We start from the raw sequence: 16,459 nt of genomic DNA on the forward strand, positions 1-16,459 counted from the left end.
GTGGTGGCAGATGACAGAACAAGGAGCAATGGTCTCAAGTTGCAGTGCGGGAGGTCTAGGTTGGATATTAGGAAAAACTTTTTCACTAGGAGGTGGGTGAAGCACTGGAATGTGTTACCTAGGGAGGTAGTGTAATCTCCATTCTTAGAGGTTTCTAAGGCCTGGATTGACAAAGCCTTGGCTGGGATGATTTAGTTGGTGTTGGTCCTGCTTTGAGCAGGGGATTGGACTAGATGACCTCCTGAGGTCTCTTCCAACCCTAATATTCTATGATTCTATTCTATGATTAAGTTTCTGATCCAGCAACATGCTGAGCACCCTCAATTAGCTGTTTCTGTGGCACTGAATTCATTGGCGAATCCCCATTGACTCCAGTGGGAATAGGATTTCAGTCCATAAGTCAGCAAAGGCTTTGGGTGCTAAGAGTCAAATTCTGAGAGGCTTAAGAACCTTCAGATCTCATGCATTTCAATTGGAGAAGAACATCTCATGGAGCTGCCTCCCCTCTTAACTCCACAATTGTCTATACCTGCTTCACTCTGAAGACCACCAAAAAGGTTCCACAGCCCCCTATGCTCCATGGACACTGAGAAACACTGAACTCCACCACTGTCTATGTGACATTGCACTCCATATTATTTTATGAAAATATGCTAATGAATGTGAATATAATGTAACTGGAATATGCTTCATGCAAAAGGTCTCTTGTAAGGTATCATTACTAAGTTTATAATCTACTGAGTGTGGTCATCCTATTTGTATGAATATATCATTCTTGTATCTGAAACTAGGAATATAGAATATAACTCTGAGGTCCTATTGTAGTTATGTAAAGTGTACGCCATTAATGGTGGTCTAGAATCTTGATGGCTCCCATCAGCTAGGACAATTGACTGTAGATGGCTCTGTTTACTTGCGAGCCTTCCTGTGAGTCAGGCCGGGAAGAATGAAGGCTTGGGGGGGGGGGTCTCACAGGACATGTGACCATGTCACCTGGTACCGGAATCCATCTTAAACCTGGTGCTTTTCCATTTACAAGGTGGGGTGGGGACCCAAATAGACAAAAGATTTCCGCCTTGTGCCAAAGGTATATAAGGGGGTGGAATAGAACAAAGGAGGCTGCAGTCATGAGAAATCCCTTAGCTACCACCTGAGCTGGAACAAGGACTGTACCAGGGGAAAGGATTGGGCCAAATTTAGAAAGGAGTCTAGTCTGTGAAAGAAGCTTATTGAAACATCTCTGAGGGTGAGATTTACCTGCATTCAGTTTCTTACTGTATTAGGCTTAGATTTGTGTGTTTTTGTTTTATTTTGCTAGGTAATTTACTTTGTTCTGTCTGTTATTACTTGGAACCATTTAAATCCTACTTTTTGTACTTAATAAAATCACTTCTGCTTATTCATTAACCCAGAGAAGTAATTAATTCCTGGGGAAGCAAACAGCTGTGCATCTCTCTCTATCAGTGTTATAGAGGGCAGACAATTTATGAGTTTACCCCGTAAAAGCTTTATACAGAGTAAAACGGATTTATTTGGGGTTTGGATCCCACTGGGAACTGGGTGTCTGGGTGCTAGAGACAGGAGCACGTCTTAAGCTGTTTTCAGCTAAGCCTGCAGCTTTTGGGCGATGTGTTTGAGACCTGGGTCTGTATTTGCAGCAGGCTAGCATGTCTGGCTCAACAAGACAGGGTACTGAAGTCCCAAGCTGGCAGGAAAAACAGGCTCAGAGCTAGTCTCAGCACATCAGGTGGCAGCCCCAAGGGATCTCTGTGACCCAACCCGTCACAGTCGGCTTGCCAGACACATCACACTTATAGGGTATATATACATAGGAGACTTGGGCAGCTCGTCTACACTGTCACCTGTGACATTGCATCCACACTGATATTTTTAGATATCTATCTCAAGCCGAGTGAGTGTGTGAATGTCCACCTGGGCTGAGAATTATGCCTCCCAGCTGCTGTGTATATGTACACTAGCCACCTGAATCAGTGATTGTTTTAGATCTCACTAACTAACAGGGCCAGGCAGGTTAGCTCTTGGCTGAATGAATGCTAGAGGGAGCTCTACCTTAAGAGTCAGTGCTGACCCCAGTACCTGAGGGATCCTGGATATTTCCATCCCCATGCTCATCAACAAGATAAACAGATTGACTACCGCTACCGTGGTCAATAAGAAACCAAGCTTCCAGACTCACCACAACTGGTCGACGTCCTCCAGTCATCGACAGTGACCCCATGCTTCCTGCAGGCATTCGCGTAGGCCTCCAGCGCCTCACACAGAATGCTCTTGTCCCCCTCATTCAGACACATATCATAGATGCAGCTGTCAAAGAAGTCATCGGCGCTCACCCTGGAGTGACACTCTCTGAAGGGCCCTCCCAGTGCTTTACTGATCACCCCACAGTGACTGTCATCCCCATACAGATCTCTCTTGTTCTCATCACACATTGGACAAGTGTTGTCTTGGCAATAATCCCAGCAAATGGGATCCCGGTCTTGGACTTTCCAACTGGCAGCCCAGCCTACGATGGAGGAGACTCTGGTGCCATTGGATGATGTCATGTCGTCTTCTGGATTCTGGTTGAAGTTCCCACATAGGCCACACGTGGCCCCATAATAGCTGCTGGGGAGGGTGATCACTACATGCCAATTTTTGTCATATGTGATCTGGAGGCCGAAGTCCGTCTGCAGGACGGTGCTGAGGTCTTTCTGGTACAGTCTGATTTTACCGTCTTTCAGCATCACTGGGAGACTGGTGATCACACTGTTCAGCTAGAGACAGAGAGGATGGGGGAGGTATGATAGGTGTTATTGCTCTTTCATCCTCACTTGTTCTTATTGCAACTGTCACCTTGCCACTCATTTCAGCTGTAAATCATTGTCACTTTAACCAGTGGCATGTAAAAGAATCACTGAAATCAATGTGACTTTCCCTGATTAAGCACAGTATTTATCTAGCTATGCTATCTACCAGTTTCTATTTGTCTGCATAATTCTCTATCTATCTATCTATCTATCACAACCATGTTAAACACACAAGACGAGTTGCATTTATAGATTCATAGATTCATAGATATTTAGGTCAGAAAGGACCATTATGATCATCTAGTCTGACCTCCTGCACAACGCAGGCCACAGAATTTCACCCACCACTCCTACAAAAAAAACCCTCACACCTATATCTGTGCTATTGAAGTCCTCAAATCGTAGTTTAAAGACTTCAAGGAGCAGAGAATCCTCCAGCAAGTGACCCGTGCCCCATGCTACAGAGGAAGGCGAAAAACCTCCAGGGCCTCTTCCAATCTGCCCTGTAATTTATGTACTTGTATTGCCCATATGATATATTCAGCTTATGTTGCCTGTATCTAGGATTCCATTTGTGTGAGAGACACTACACTCCTCATTGCTTTTGTGGATACAGACTAACACGGCTACCCACTGATACGTGACAAAAAAATCTGTTTGTTATAAGTAGAAAAGGCACAGAGCCCTGAGCTGGGAAACTCACCCGGACTTTGCCAACTTCCCTCTTGTAGATGGAGATGTTGTACCCATAGACGTAGATATTGGTCACCTGCCAAAAGGAGATATCCTGGTTCCCCCTTTTGTCATTCTTCTCATCAACGGTGAAGGACTCCAGGGTAGGGTCACTGCCACAGTATTTAGTGATGGTGTACTTACAGGTGCCCTGCAAGTCAAACTTCAGGCCATCAAAAGTTTGGTACTGTGCATCCCCTGAGCCCAGGCAGATTCCAGTGTAGGCAGGAACACATGCCTCTTGGCCATCTTCAATTTTGCATGTCTCCTTGATCCGGCATTTCAAGGCTTTGCAGGGATCTGAAAGGAGAAAACCCAGTCATATCAACAGGGTAGGGAACTCAAGTCCAGTGTCTAGGCTGGGAGATCCAGCCTCATCATGGGCACAGCATTCATGCAGAACCAGCTGAGCTAGTGTGACAGGGTTGGGCCAGATGTCTACAGGAGAGTAATAGAAGGCAGATATATTAGCCCCAGGTTAAGTAGGTCCCTTTTCCCTGGGTAAGGTAACAGGGAAGGTTCCAGAACAATCAGGAACCTTCTGGAGACAATTAAGACAGGCTGATTAGAACACCTGCAGCCAATCAAGAAGCTGCTAGAATCAATTAAGGCAGCTAATCAGGCCACCTGGGTTTAAACAGGAGCTCACTTCAGTTTCTGTAAGGAGCTGGGAGCAAGAGGCGCTAGGAGCTGAGAGTGAGAACGCATACTGTTGGAGGTCGGAGGAGTACAAGCATTATCAGACACCTGAAGGAAGGTGAGGATAAAGAAGGTGTTGGGAGGAGGCCATGGGGAAGTAGCCCAGGGAGTTGTAGCTATCACACAGCTGTTCCAGGAGGCACTCTGGACAGCTGCATTCCACAGGGCCCTGGGCTGGAACCCAGAGTAGAGGGTGGGCCCGGGTTCCCCCAAACCTCCCAACTCCTGGTCAGACACAGGAGGAGTTGACCTGGACTGGGGGTTCACGAAAACGGCCAAACTAAGGACAGCCGTGAAGCTCCAAGGTGAGCACATCTGCCAATAAGCGCAAGACCCACCAAGGTAGAGGAGGAACTTTGTCACACTAGCCAGAGGACATTGAGAAGTTGGGAAGCCCGGGATACTCAACGGCACTTGATTTGCTGGAAGCTCTGGTTCCACTCTATCAAAACACTTAATCAAGTGAGTTCAGTTGAAATCAGTGAGGCTACACACATGCTTAAAGTTATGCATATGCACAAATGCCTATGGCTCTGATCCAGCAAAGTGCGGCACACCCTCAATAACGCATTGCTATGGCACGGAAGTCATTAGCCATAGGTGCTGGAACTAGGAGTGCTGGGGGTGCTGCTGCACCTCCTGGCTTGAAGTGGATTCCAGTGTATGTAGGGTTTACAGTTTGGTTCAATGGCTCTCAGCATCCCCACTGTAAAAACTGTTCCAGCACCCCTGTCATTGGCTAACTCCCAGTGATTCCATTGGGAGAGGGAATTCAGTCCATAAATCAATGAGAGCTGCAGGTGCTAATGGTCAAATGCTAAGAGGTGCTAAGCGCCTGTGACTCCCGTGGGAGGAAAAGTTCATCTCAGAGATATCCCTCCCCTCCTAACTCCCCACAATTCAGTTCTTGTGCTGCTTCACTCTGAAGTCCACCAGCTCAGTTTATAAAGGCTAGTGTGTGTCCTCTCCACATCAAAGGAGGGGCAGACAGGGTAATGAACTTACACTGATCAGGCTTCTGACCAAGGCAAGATGGCACAGTTCTGGGGATCCGGGGGGAATAGGCTGGAGCCTCCCTATTGTTGGTTCATGAATGGCTAGGAGAAGCATTTATGTAACTCGGTTAGGTGTGCCCCGGCCTGTGGATGTCTGTGTAAGTGTAGTACCCGCCAGAGGTTTGTAGCTTGCCAACAGCAACACAGTGAGAGGGATACCCCAGGTTGGACAGAGGGCTCAGCAGTCCCACAGTCCAGGTTGCACCCTGGGAACCTCTGTAACAATCATACTTCTTGCTGAATTGCAAACTGGCTATCTCTGTCTATGATTAGCTAAGCAGGATCAGGCTGGTTAGTTAGCAGAAGGGTATTTCTTGAGGAAAAATAAGCTTAATAAATAATCTGTGGTAAACTGGTTTCTCCCATCCCTACCTCAGTTATTCCACCCACAGTAACCCCTCGGGGCATATTTCAATCAGTGATTCTCCTTCACCTTTGCTGATGCAGCCCATGATACCGGCTCTGATCTGGCAGGTTTCTTCTCTGGTACAGTTGTGGGCTTTGCAGGTCACCCCTCGGGCAGGAACGCAGGTGCAGCTCTGCTGGCACTTGTTCATCAGGATGATCTCTCTGGGCTGAGGGGATGTTTAGAAAAGGGGAAATAACACAATGTAATGGGGAAAATATTATTTATAATAATTTCTGTCAGTGCTTAGCCCAGAGATGTGGGGTGATGTGTGTGAAAATATCTGTTCTGTTATCATATTATTTGCTCCTAATGTTAAAGAGAAAGGCTGTCTTGTGGGCTCAGCACTGGGTCAAGGGCCAGAAATAGCATCTAGGTTTTAACCTCCCATCTGCTCCTGACTCACTATGGGTCCGTGAGCAAGTCATTGCCCCTTTCTGTGCCTCAGTTTCCCTACAACGGACAAAGGGAATTAAATAATCTTGCCTTTCTTGGAGCTTTGGGCATTGGGTACTAGCAGAGTGGGGATGCCAAGGCGGATGGGCCAAAGTTCTGATCCACTATAGCTAACCCTATTCCTGGCTCGTGTAGGGATTAAGATGTGGCAGTACCTTGTAGTATCTCCCACGCTCGAAGCACCCACAGCTCTCCAGAGTCACACAGCCCTGGCCGTTGAAGAAGAAGCCCTTGTCACACTGGCAGCCTTCAGCACAGGTCTCCGGGCAGTCCATGATGTCTCCAGTGCAGGTGGTGGTGCAGAGGTCGGCACAGACCTCATAGTGGCTGTTGGCTGGGCAGGTCAGAGCTTAAATAGAGAGAGAATTAATTTAGGGCAGGAAAGATCTCACACCATGAACCAGAGGTACAGAGACATGAAGGGGAAGAGAGCTGGGCTGGGAGGAGAGGACAAGGAAACTTATTTAAGGTTGGTTTCCATCCAGAAGAGTTTCTGAAGAAACCCAGAGGTTTGGAATGAGATGCCTTGAAATTATGACCCTCCCCAGTGTGTCCCAGAGCTCCATCAGCATCGCGGCACTTACGGCAGAAGGAGGCGCTCCTCCAGGGCTGGATGGGGGCCCCGGCCTCTTGGCAGGCCGTCACGTAGCTGTGGATGCTCTGGCACAGGACCTGGGAGTCCCCGTTGCCCAGGCACACATCATACAGGCAGTTGCTGAAATACACGCTGGGGCTGACCATGCCATGGCAGGCGGTGAAGGGGCCGTCAGGGGCTGTGAGCAGCCCGCAGTTGTTGTGCTCTTTGAAGACATCTTTCCTCTCCTCCTCACAGACCGGACAGCTGTTCCCAGCACATCTGTCTGTACAGGATGCCTCTGGGATCTGAACTTCCCAGGCAGACCCGAAGGATGCAGTGTCAGGGGCCACCCTGCCATCAGGGAGCAGGAACTCATCATCATGCTGCCCTTTGTAGTTCCCACACAGGCCGCACATCCGGCCATGGTAGCTCCCCGGGACTGTGACTCTGGCCTGGTAAACCAGGTCGTAGCTCACAGTGAGGCCAAAGTCAGTTTGCACCAGTACGTTCCCGCCATGCTGATATGCCCGGAGCTGCCCATCGGCCACAATCACAGGCAGGTTGTGGGACACCCCGTCCACCTGGGAGAGACAGAGCATCCTGTGTGAGCTGTGGGGAGTGGATACTGTAGGGTTTGGGTTATGGGCAGTGAGTTTTGAGATTCTGTTCTCACTGACACTTGTAGCGTAAATCCAGTATGACTCCAGATCTCACTTTAGAATAACTCCAGATTTACGCCAGTGCCACTGAGATCAGAATCTGGTTCCAGGCCTGCAATAAATTAGGCAGTAAAAGCCTTGATCACTGTATCACATGATCACTCTGGCCCACATCTCTCTCTGCCCCTCACCTCACTCCTGATCTTTCTCTTTCCCACTCCCTCCATCTCCTTACCCTGCTCTTCACATGCACCTGTTTGGGAGCTGACTTCACCGCATCTCAGCTGTTCCCCTTGTGCAAGCGTAATGTGATTTTTGTTAGGTCCTCAGAGATCATCAGCACCGCTATTCCCACTCGAATCACTCCCCACCGATCTGTTCCCATCCTGCTGCGCTGATGAGACCCACAGAGTCAAGGGGAGAGGAGATGGAGGCCCGAGGGAGTGTTTCAGCACAGGCTGGGTACAAACAGTGGCAGAGAAGGATAATGATGCCATTGCCGACAGGCAGATTTGCAGCAAGAGGAGGTTTAGGAGGAGAAGGAGAGTTCAGGTTCAAAGTCAATACCCAGGTTAGAAAAAATGGAGACAAATCTTCAAGGGGAAACTTCTTGTCCATATGTTCCAAGCTCGTCACCCTGGCCTACCTCTCTGCTCCCCTTTTGCTAACCACCCACCTCCTCCCTGATCCTCTCTCTTTACCATCCCCATCTCCTTCACCCACATTTGGCCTGCAGCTCTGCTTTATGCCCACACCTACACTCAGAACTATCTCCTACTTCTTGTCTAGGTCCTCCCTCCCCTAAAAGCCCATGAGTTATGAACCAGGAATGCAAGCAGAGAAGATGGAGCTGAGCTGGAGGATGCTCCCTGTGCCCACGAGAAGCTCTCACATAGCAGCATCCATGAGTAATGCTCTCCACCATCTCCTGTTGGCTATGAGACTCAGTCCCATCTGCCTGGATGATGACCTGTCCTCAGTTACTCATGCTTTTGTCAACTCTTGACAGGATTACAGCAGTGGGCTATAACCAGACATGAAGCCCTTGGCACTTAGAAAACTTCTGCTGGTACACTCCTCTGCAACACATCTCCTCAGCAACACCGGCTGCTGTGAAGACATCAAACCTGTCCCTACGCTAGCTTTCCAGAGAGCACTGAAGTTCTCTGTCCTTGTCTTCAAGGTACTCAATGGCCTGAGCCCAGGGTATCTAAAAGATCAGCTACACTTTGGGGATGAAAATCATGTGTAAGCAGGGTCTTAATGAGCTTTGGGAAAGGACTCCAGGAACACATGGTATTTGCATAAACACACCTACTCCATCTAGGTATTCAGTAAAGGGGGCTGCTTTGCCAAAGTGCTCAATTTTGGCTGGTGTTGGGTTACAAATCACTTGTACAGACACTCTTTTCTTAACCTGTGTATTATATAATTTTTTTTAACATTTGCTTTAATAATATTTTTTAATTTGAGTGGAGGGGTAATGAAATGTTATCCTGATTGTATGAGCAGAACGGTACTTACCCAGGCCTGACTGACTGAGGAGTTTCCCCTAAACTGAAGCTCACTTGCTAAGCAGGGGGTAGAGAGGTCAGATCCCAGTGAAAGAACGGTGAGAGTCCTAGACAGCATTTGACTCTCCGCTGTATTGTTCAATCATCTCTAGAGCTGAAATCACTGGTAACCAGACACTGAGCCTTAGATCTGGTGTGGGACCATAGGTGCCGACTCCGTGGGTGCTCCGAGGCTGGAGTGCCCATGGGGAAAAAATGGTGAGTGCTTAGCACCCACTGGCAGCCAAATTCCCTCCCTCCCCCACTGCCTCCCTTCCATTGGCAGGCCCCGCAGATCAGTGCCTCCCCCTCTCTCCCCACGCCACCTGCCCGCCGCGAACAGCTGTTGTGTGGTTTGCAGGAGGCTGGGAGGGAGGAGCGAGGATGCAGAATGCTGGGGGGAGGGAGTGGAACTGGGTGGGAAGAGGTGGGGTGGGGGGGCCCTTGGGGAAGAGGTGGAGTAAGGGCGGAGCCTGGGGCACTTTGAAAAGCTGGCGCCGGTGTGTCAGACAGGGGTGCAGTGTAAGAGGCTGTACATCCTGCCCGAGCAGTGAGGTTCCCTGGTACCCTCTGGAATCACTGAGAGCTGGCTCAAGCGGTGGGACCTCAGAATGTGCGATGGCAACGGGGAGCGGGGTGCGGTGGCAGCAGGGTGGCAGAGTAACCAGCGGGGCAGCGGCTGATGGCATAGGAGCCAGTGGTGGCAGAGTGAATGGCAGCAACCGTGAGCCTCCGCGGCTGCAGCAGTGGAGGTATTGATGGACACTTCCCCCCTGGGGGTGGGAGGTGCACTCATGTGAACACACCTCTGAACTCTGGGTCTCCACTGACCAAGGACAGCAACTGTGAGTGGGGCACAGTGGAGGGACAGGGGCGTGATGTGTTAAAAAAGGAACATTTGTTGTCTTACTTAAACACTAAAAGGTGAAAAAGGGAGGCAAAATGCACTGCCCAATGTACTTTGGGTTGGGTGTTTGCTCATGGTCACATGTTTTCAAATCATGCTTGTGTGTTTTCCAAATTCATAGAATCATAGAATCACAGAATCATAGAATATCAGGGTTGGAAGGGACCTCAGGAGGTCATCTAGTCCAACCCCCTGCTCAAAGCAGGACCAATCCCCAACTAAATCATCCCAGCCAGGGGTTTGTCAAGCCTGACCTTAAAAACTTCTAAGGAAGGAGATTCTACCACCTCCCTAGGTAACGCATTCCAGTGTTTCACCACCCTCCTGGTGAAAAAGTTTTTCCTAATATCCAACCTAAACCTCCCCCACTGCAACTTGAGACCATTACTCCTTGTCCTGTCCTCTTCTACCACTGAGAATAGTCTAGAACCATCCTCTCTGGAACCACCTCTCAGGTAGTTGAAAGCAGCTATCAAATCCCCCCTCATTCTTCTCTTCTGCAGACTAAACAATCCCAGTTCCCTCAGCCTCTCCTCATAAGTCATGTGTTCCAGACCCCTAATCATTTTTGTTGCTCTTCGCTGGACTCTTTCCAATTTATCCACATCCTTCTTGTAGTGTGGGGCCCAAAACTGGACACAGTACTCCAGATGAGGCCTCACCAATGTCGAATAGAGAGGAACGATCATGTCTCTCGATCTGCTCGCTATGCCCCTACTTATACATCCCAAAATGCCATTGGCCTTCTTGGCAACAAGGGCACACTGCTGACTCATATCCAGCTTCTCGTCCACTGTAACCCCTAGGTCCTTTTCCGCAGAACTGCTGCCTAGCCATTCGGTCCCTAGTCTGTAGCGGTGTATTGGGTTCTTCCGTCCTAAGTGCAGGACTCTGCACTTGTCCTTGTTGAACCTCATCAGATTTCTTTTGGCCCAATCCTCCAATTTGTCTAGGTCCCTCTGTATCCTATCCCTCCCCTCCAGCGTATCTACCACTCCTCCCAGTTTAGTATCATCCGCAAATTTGCTGAGAGTGCAATCCACACTCATGCTGGGTCCTTTTCCCTTTTTATTTGTCAGAGGGGAAGTATTGCCTCTTAGAGGTACTCAGGGGTGGTGTTTAATTTTCCCTGGTTACTGGGCAGGGGCTCAAGCTGGTTCTGTTTTGTGAGGAGAAACCCCTAGATATTGAACCTGGCTCTTACTGCTGCCCACGCCATCTGGCAGAAGGGCTAAATATGGCTGACAACTTCGTTCCTAAGGGACAATGGAAATCTCTGCAACAAGGTTAAACTTTGTCTCTGCAAATGACAGAGCATTATTTGGCACTGGTCCAAGACTGGGGAATGAACTGCACCTGGAACTAAGAACCATTGTAAATCTCCCCACCTTCTGCTCCAAGTGCCAGTTGCATTTCTTTGTCCTCCCTTCTCCAACATGTATATATAGCAACATACGTGTATATTTAACATTATTAAGAAAAATCCAGAACAAAACACCCCACTGAACACAGAACTTCCCCTGGGGAGAGGAGGAGAGAAGAAATAGGAGACAGAAGTGAGTCACATTGCTTAGTGTATGACTGGAAGAGGCTCAAATACTCCAGTGATGAGCATGGAATAAGAACCTTGTAACAGGGTAGCTTGCCCCTTAAGGGCTAGCAGCTTGAGGCCAGCCAACCCTTATTACTAAGTACGCACACCTGAGCACCAATCACACGATTCCCCTATAAGAGCAGATGGTGGAAGCCAGGCTGATGGCCCAGCACAAAGAGTTCTCAGGGAAAAGAGAAGAGAGTGCAGAGGCTGCTGCAGACCAGTACGCTCCAGCAGGGAAACCTGCAACTTGGGAAGTGAGAAGACAGGCAGGAAAAGCCTGGGAGTGACCAGATAAAGAGGTAAATGGGTGCATGTGAAAACTTTATTCATAATCTGTGTTAATTTAACAAACCAGACCCCTAGGAGGGCTGCTATTATTAGAATTTGTAAGATACATTCAGAGGCCCAAGAGGGTAAATTGAGGCAGCTCACCTGTAAAGTGACCTCTGGCCATGAGGGGACAAACTAGTATAGAACTGAAGAGACTCTCTCCTGGTTAAAAGGAATAAAAAATGATCTAAATGAGGATCTGGAGAAGGACTTACCATGATGAGCCCCTGTTTGCTCTGCAGCAGGGTGAGTGTGATGCCATACACCTGGATGGACACCAGCTTGGCCATGGACACATTCCTAGTGACCCAATCTTCTTTCTCTACACTGATAGTGAATGGTGTAAGGTGACTGGCATCAGTGCAGGTCTTGGCCAGGATGTAGGTGCAGGTGCCTTGGAAGTCAAAGGGGACCCCGTCGAAAGAGAGGTAGTGGGGATGGCCAAAGGCAGAACAGGTCACAGATCCAAATGGGTGGCATTTCTGGATGCCGTCCACCACCCCGCATTCCTCACCAGACCTGCAGGAGAATGCCTTACACACAACCTCCCCAGCAGCCAGACACACGCACTGCTCCTCGCATGAACCGCTTGGGTGGAAGGTCTCCCCGGCATGGTAGTAAAGTCCCCAGTGGAGGCATCCGCACTGGGAAAAGGGGACGCAGTGGTCACCACTGAGAACAAAGCCCTCGTCACACACGCAGCCTTCCTTACACTGGGTCGTGCATTGCACCGGGGCATAGAGGTTGCTGCATGTCAGATCGCAGCTGCTGCTGCAGAATTCGTAGTGACTGTTCGGGGGACAGGACGGAGCTGTAATTAGAACAAAGAGTTAGCTCACATCGTGCCTAAGCAATGTGCACAACGAATCATCACAGAACATGCAATTTCATTCAAGCTCCTAATTTTCTATTTCCTTAGTTTGGTTAATTAATAAAAGGGCAACCTCTCTAATTCGGTCCCAGGTCTGGGGACTGGGTGCCCCAGAGACACCAGGTAATGGGATATAGACAATCTCTCTCCAAGGGTTAGGCTTCTAATCTGGTCCAAGATCAGGGTGTAGGGAGTGGAGGGATCATGGGCCTGGAATTATTCTGTAGAGCTTTTCACCACTAGATTTTTGCTTTGAGTCCAGGGCACTAGTGCCTAAAACTCCTTCCCAGGTGATGGCTTATGGGAGATGAGTTGGTGGCTTCCCACACCAGTTCCTAATGGACCGACATCTCAATTACTAAGACTCCACTGACTCTCAGCTCTGATTATGTCCAGTCTCAGCAGGGAAGCCAAGGACTGGATGGACCATGCAGGGAACTACTACATCCCCAGACAGTGCCTCTCTGGCTTGGGGTGCAGCACATTGATAGGGCATGGTGAGGGGCAGCTCCTATGACTGTACCCATCGTTTGGAGAGAGGGCTTCTTTGTCACTTAAGAAACATTCTGCAGAACAGGATAAGCTGAGCATTTAGATCAACAACTACCAGCCAACAAAAACTAACAAGCCCCATGGGGCAATCAGTAGTGGACAGAGGCGACTCACAGCAGAACTTTGTCGTCCTCCAGGGATGCACCACAGCTCCAGCTTCCTGACATGCCTCGGAATAGCCAGCAACGGCCTGGCAGACGTTACTCTCCTGCCCACTGAGGATGCAATAGCCGTACACGCAGTCTATGAAGAATCCATGGGGGTCCACTTTGCTGTGACATCCTCTGAAGGGGCCACTCTTGTCTAGGATGATCCCACACTGTCCTCTGCTACCTCGTTGTTGTTTTTCAATAGCCTCTACACTTGCGCATGGGGGTATCGTTACTGCAGAGCATCCCCGGAGGTCACCCACCTTCCAGCTCTGGCCAAAGCTGACTGGGCTTGGTGCCAGCGTGCCATCCCTCATGAGCAAGTTGTCCTCCCTGTCCCTGTTGAAGTTGCCACACAGACCACACACGGCTCCCGTGTAGGTGACTGGCAGAGTGACCGTGATGCGTCCTGACCACCCGGCATAGGTAACGGTGAGACCAAAGTCTGTCTGGATCACTGTGGCCCAGCCCTTTCTATACACAGTGGTTTTCTTATCATTGAGGTTGAAGGGAAGGTTAATCAGGAAACCATTCATCTGTAAGTGCAAATCATTCAATATATGAAACATAGCTCGCTCACGGTGGAACCTCTCACTCCAGAACAGAGCTCCAGCCCATAATTATAATAAAAATCCACTTCTGTTTAACTTTTGTCCAGTCTGCCTTGCTCTCTTCCCTACAACCTGCCTCAGTCTCAGCTCTCCAGACTGGGCAGGATCCTCCAACCAAACTTTCATTACTTCTGGCTTTGGCTATTGCAGTTCCCTCCTCTCTGTGCTACCTGAGCCCCAGCTCCCCAGGTTCCCACAAATGCTGGATGCTACTGACACTTTCTGACCCATCTCAAGTGAAATGGCAGTACCCCGATCCTTAAATATCTCCATCGGCTCCCTGTTCATAGAAGAATCCAGTTCCCATTCATTCTATATTTCACAGTCCTTCCATGCACTGTCTGTAACCTGTGTTGATGACACAGGTGACTTTCTAGAAATATTTTAGAGAGACCAGAGATAATTTGAGACACTCACCAGGACTTTCCCAGGGAATTGATTGCTGAGCCTGAGGTTGGTCTGATAAACCTTGATCTGTAGAGGAGCGGTATTGTTCTCCTGGAAGTAGACTCCAAAGTCCACTAGTCCCTCCGCCTTCTTGCACAGGGCCGTGAGCTGGTAGCGGCAGGTGCCTTGGAAGTCGTATCTCTGTCCATCAAAGGTGGTGTAGTGTAGATTCCTTGTCACAGAGCAGGTGGCGTAGCTGGAGGGGTAACAGCCCCGTACGCCATTCACTAGCCCGCACCTCTCTGAGTGTTTGCACGTAGAGGCCACGCATTCGACTTGTCTAGTGGCTGCATTGCACATGCACCGTATCCCACATACCTCATCGACCCAGAAACTCACATTGGGGGCATAGGGGCGCCCTTCAAACTGGCACCCACAGCTGCTCTTGGGGATGCATTTGCCCTGGCTCAGCACAAAACCGTCCTTGCACTGGCAGCTTTCCACACAGGGGTCTTGGCAGCTGCTAGGGGCTGACTGGTCCACACACGTGGCTGGGCAGGCTGTTCCACAGAGCTGGTACTGGCTGTTCTCCAGCGGGCACTCCATGGCTGGGGAGTGAAGGACCCACAGATTTAGCAGCAAATTCTCTCCAAGCAAAAACAGTATTTAAAATAGACAGAGGGGGATGCATCTTGTGGGGCTCTGAGAGCCCTTAAATTCTGGTGACCTCAACAGGAACAGAGGGCGCTCAGCACGTTGCAGGAGGTGCTTAGCACCTTGCAGGGTCACGTCCATTTTTAAGAAGAGTGGATATTGGATAGATATCTCTTTAATGCGTTTAATTAAATAAACACTGTGACGTTGCACTCCATATGCTTTATGGAAGTGTGCTTAAGAATATGACATATCTGGAATAGGCTATATGCTCAATGCCCCTTGTATGGTGTCATTAGGTTGTAATATAACCTTGTAATCTACTAAGTATGTTCATCCTAATTGTTTGCCTGTATTATTTCTATATCTGGAGTTAGGAGAATAAAATTATAAACTTGTATCACTGAGGTAAATATATTAAGTGGAGGCCATTAAGGGTGCTCCAGAAACAATCAGTTGTAAATGGACTTAGTTACTTGAAAGCCTTCTTGTGTACCTGTGAGCCAGCCCATGGGGAATGGATACTAGGGGTCTTACAGTGACTTGTGACCATGTCAACTGATAATGAAATCCATCTTAAATCTGGACTTTTCCATTTAGAAGGAGGGGTGGGGACCCAGAGAGACAAAAGATTCCCGCCTTGTGCCAAAGCTGTAAACGGGGGGTGGAGCAGGATAAAGGGGACCAGTCATGAGAAAACCCCTGCTTACCACCTGAGATGTCTGCTGGATCTAACAAAGACTGTACCAGTGGAAAGGATTGGGCCTAGACTAGGAAGGAGTGTAGTCAGTGAAAGAAGCTTACTGGAACATCTTTGAGGGTGAGATATTACCGATAATCAGTTTCTTAATGTATTAGGCTTAGACTTGCGTTTTTTGTTTTATTTCGCTTTTTCACTTACTTTGTTCTGTCTATTACTTGAAACCACTTAAATCCTACTTTTTATTCCTAATAAAAATCATTTTTGTTTATTAATAAACCCAGAGTGAGTGATTAATACCCGGGGGAGCAAACAGCTGTGCATCTCTCTATCAGTGATATAGAGGGTGACCAATTTACAAATTTACCCCGTATAAGCTGTATACAGAGTAAAACAGATTTATTTGGGGTTTGGATCCCATTGGGAGCTGGAGACAGGTAACCTGTTGAGCTGTTTTTAGTTAAAGTGTGCAGCTTTGGGGGCGTGGCCCAGACCCTGGGTCTGTGTTGCAGCAGGCTAGTGTGTCTGGCTCAACAAGGCAGGGTTACGGAGTCCCAAGCTGGTAGTGAAAATGGGCTCAGAAGTAATTTCAGCACATCAGGTGACAGTCCCAAGGTGATCTCTGTGACTAAACTTGTCACAAATACTATTGGGAATTGTGTGATTATAGGAGATTTTAACTTCCCAGATATAGATTGGAGGAAAAATGCTACCAAAAACAGTATGGCCCAGATTTTCCTGGATGGGATAGCTGACA

General features: G+C 48.7%; 1 protein-coding gene across 1 annotated transcript in view; it reads right to left on the reverse strand.

Annotated features, from left to right (window-relative positions):
• LOC102946739 (IgGFc-binding protein) overlaps positions 1–16,459 on the reverse strand; it is a 74,843-nt gene that overhangs the window by 40,781 nt on the left and 17,603 nt on the right. Inside the window, exons 12-19 of the mRNA XM_043535585.1 lie at positions 14,379–14,956; positions 13,316–13,886; positions 11,994–12,589; positions 6,740–7,313; positions 6,311–6,504; positions 5,727–5,868; positions 3,511–3,839; positions 2,198–2,774 (exon numbers count right to left, since the gene is read on the reverse strand). Coding sequence (XP_043391520.1) covers positions 2,198–2,774; positions 3,511–3,839; positions 5,727–5,868; positions 6,311–6,504; positions 6,740–7,313; positions 11,994–12,589; positions 13,316–13,886; positions 14,379–14,956 — 3,561 coding nt within the window. The remainder of the gene's footprint in view (positions 1–2,197; positions 2,775–3,510; positions 3,840–5,726; positions 5,869–6,310; positions 6,505–6,739; positions 7,314–11,993; positions 12,590–13,315; positions 13,887–14,378; positions 14,957–16,459) is intronic.

Source organism: Chelonia mydas, chromosome 24 (assembly GCF_015237465.2).
Source record: "Chelonia mydas isolate rCheMyd1 chromosome 24, rCheMyd1.pri.v2, whole genome shotgun sequence".
NCBI lineage: Eukaryota > Metazoa > Chordata > Testudines > Cheloniidae > Chelonia > Chelonia mydas.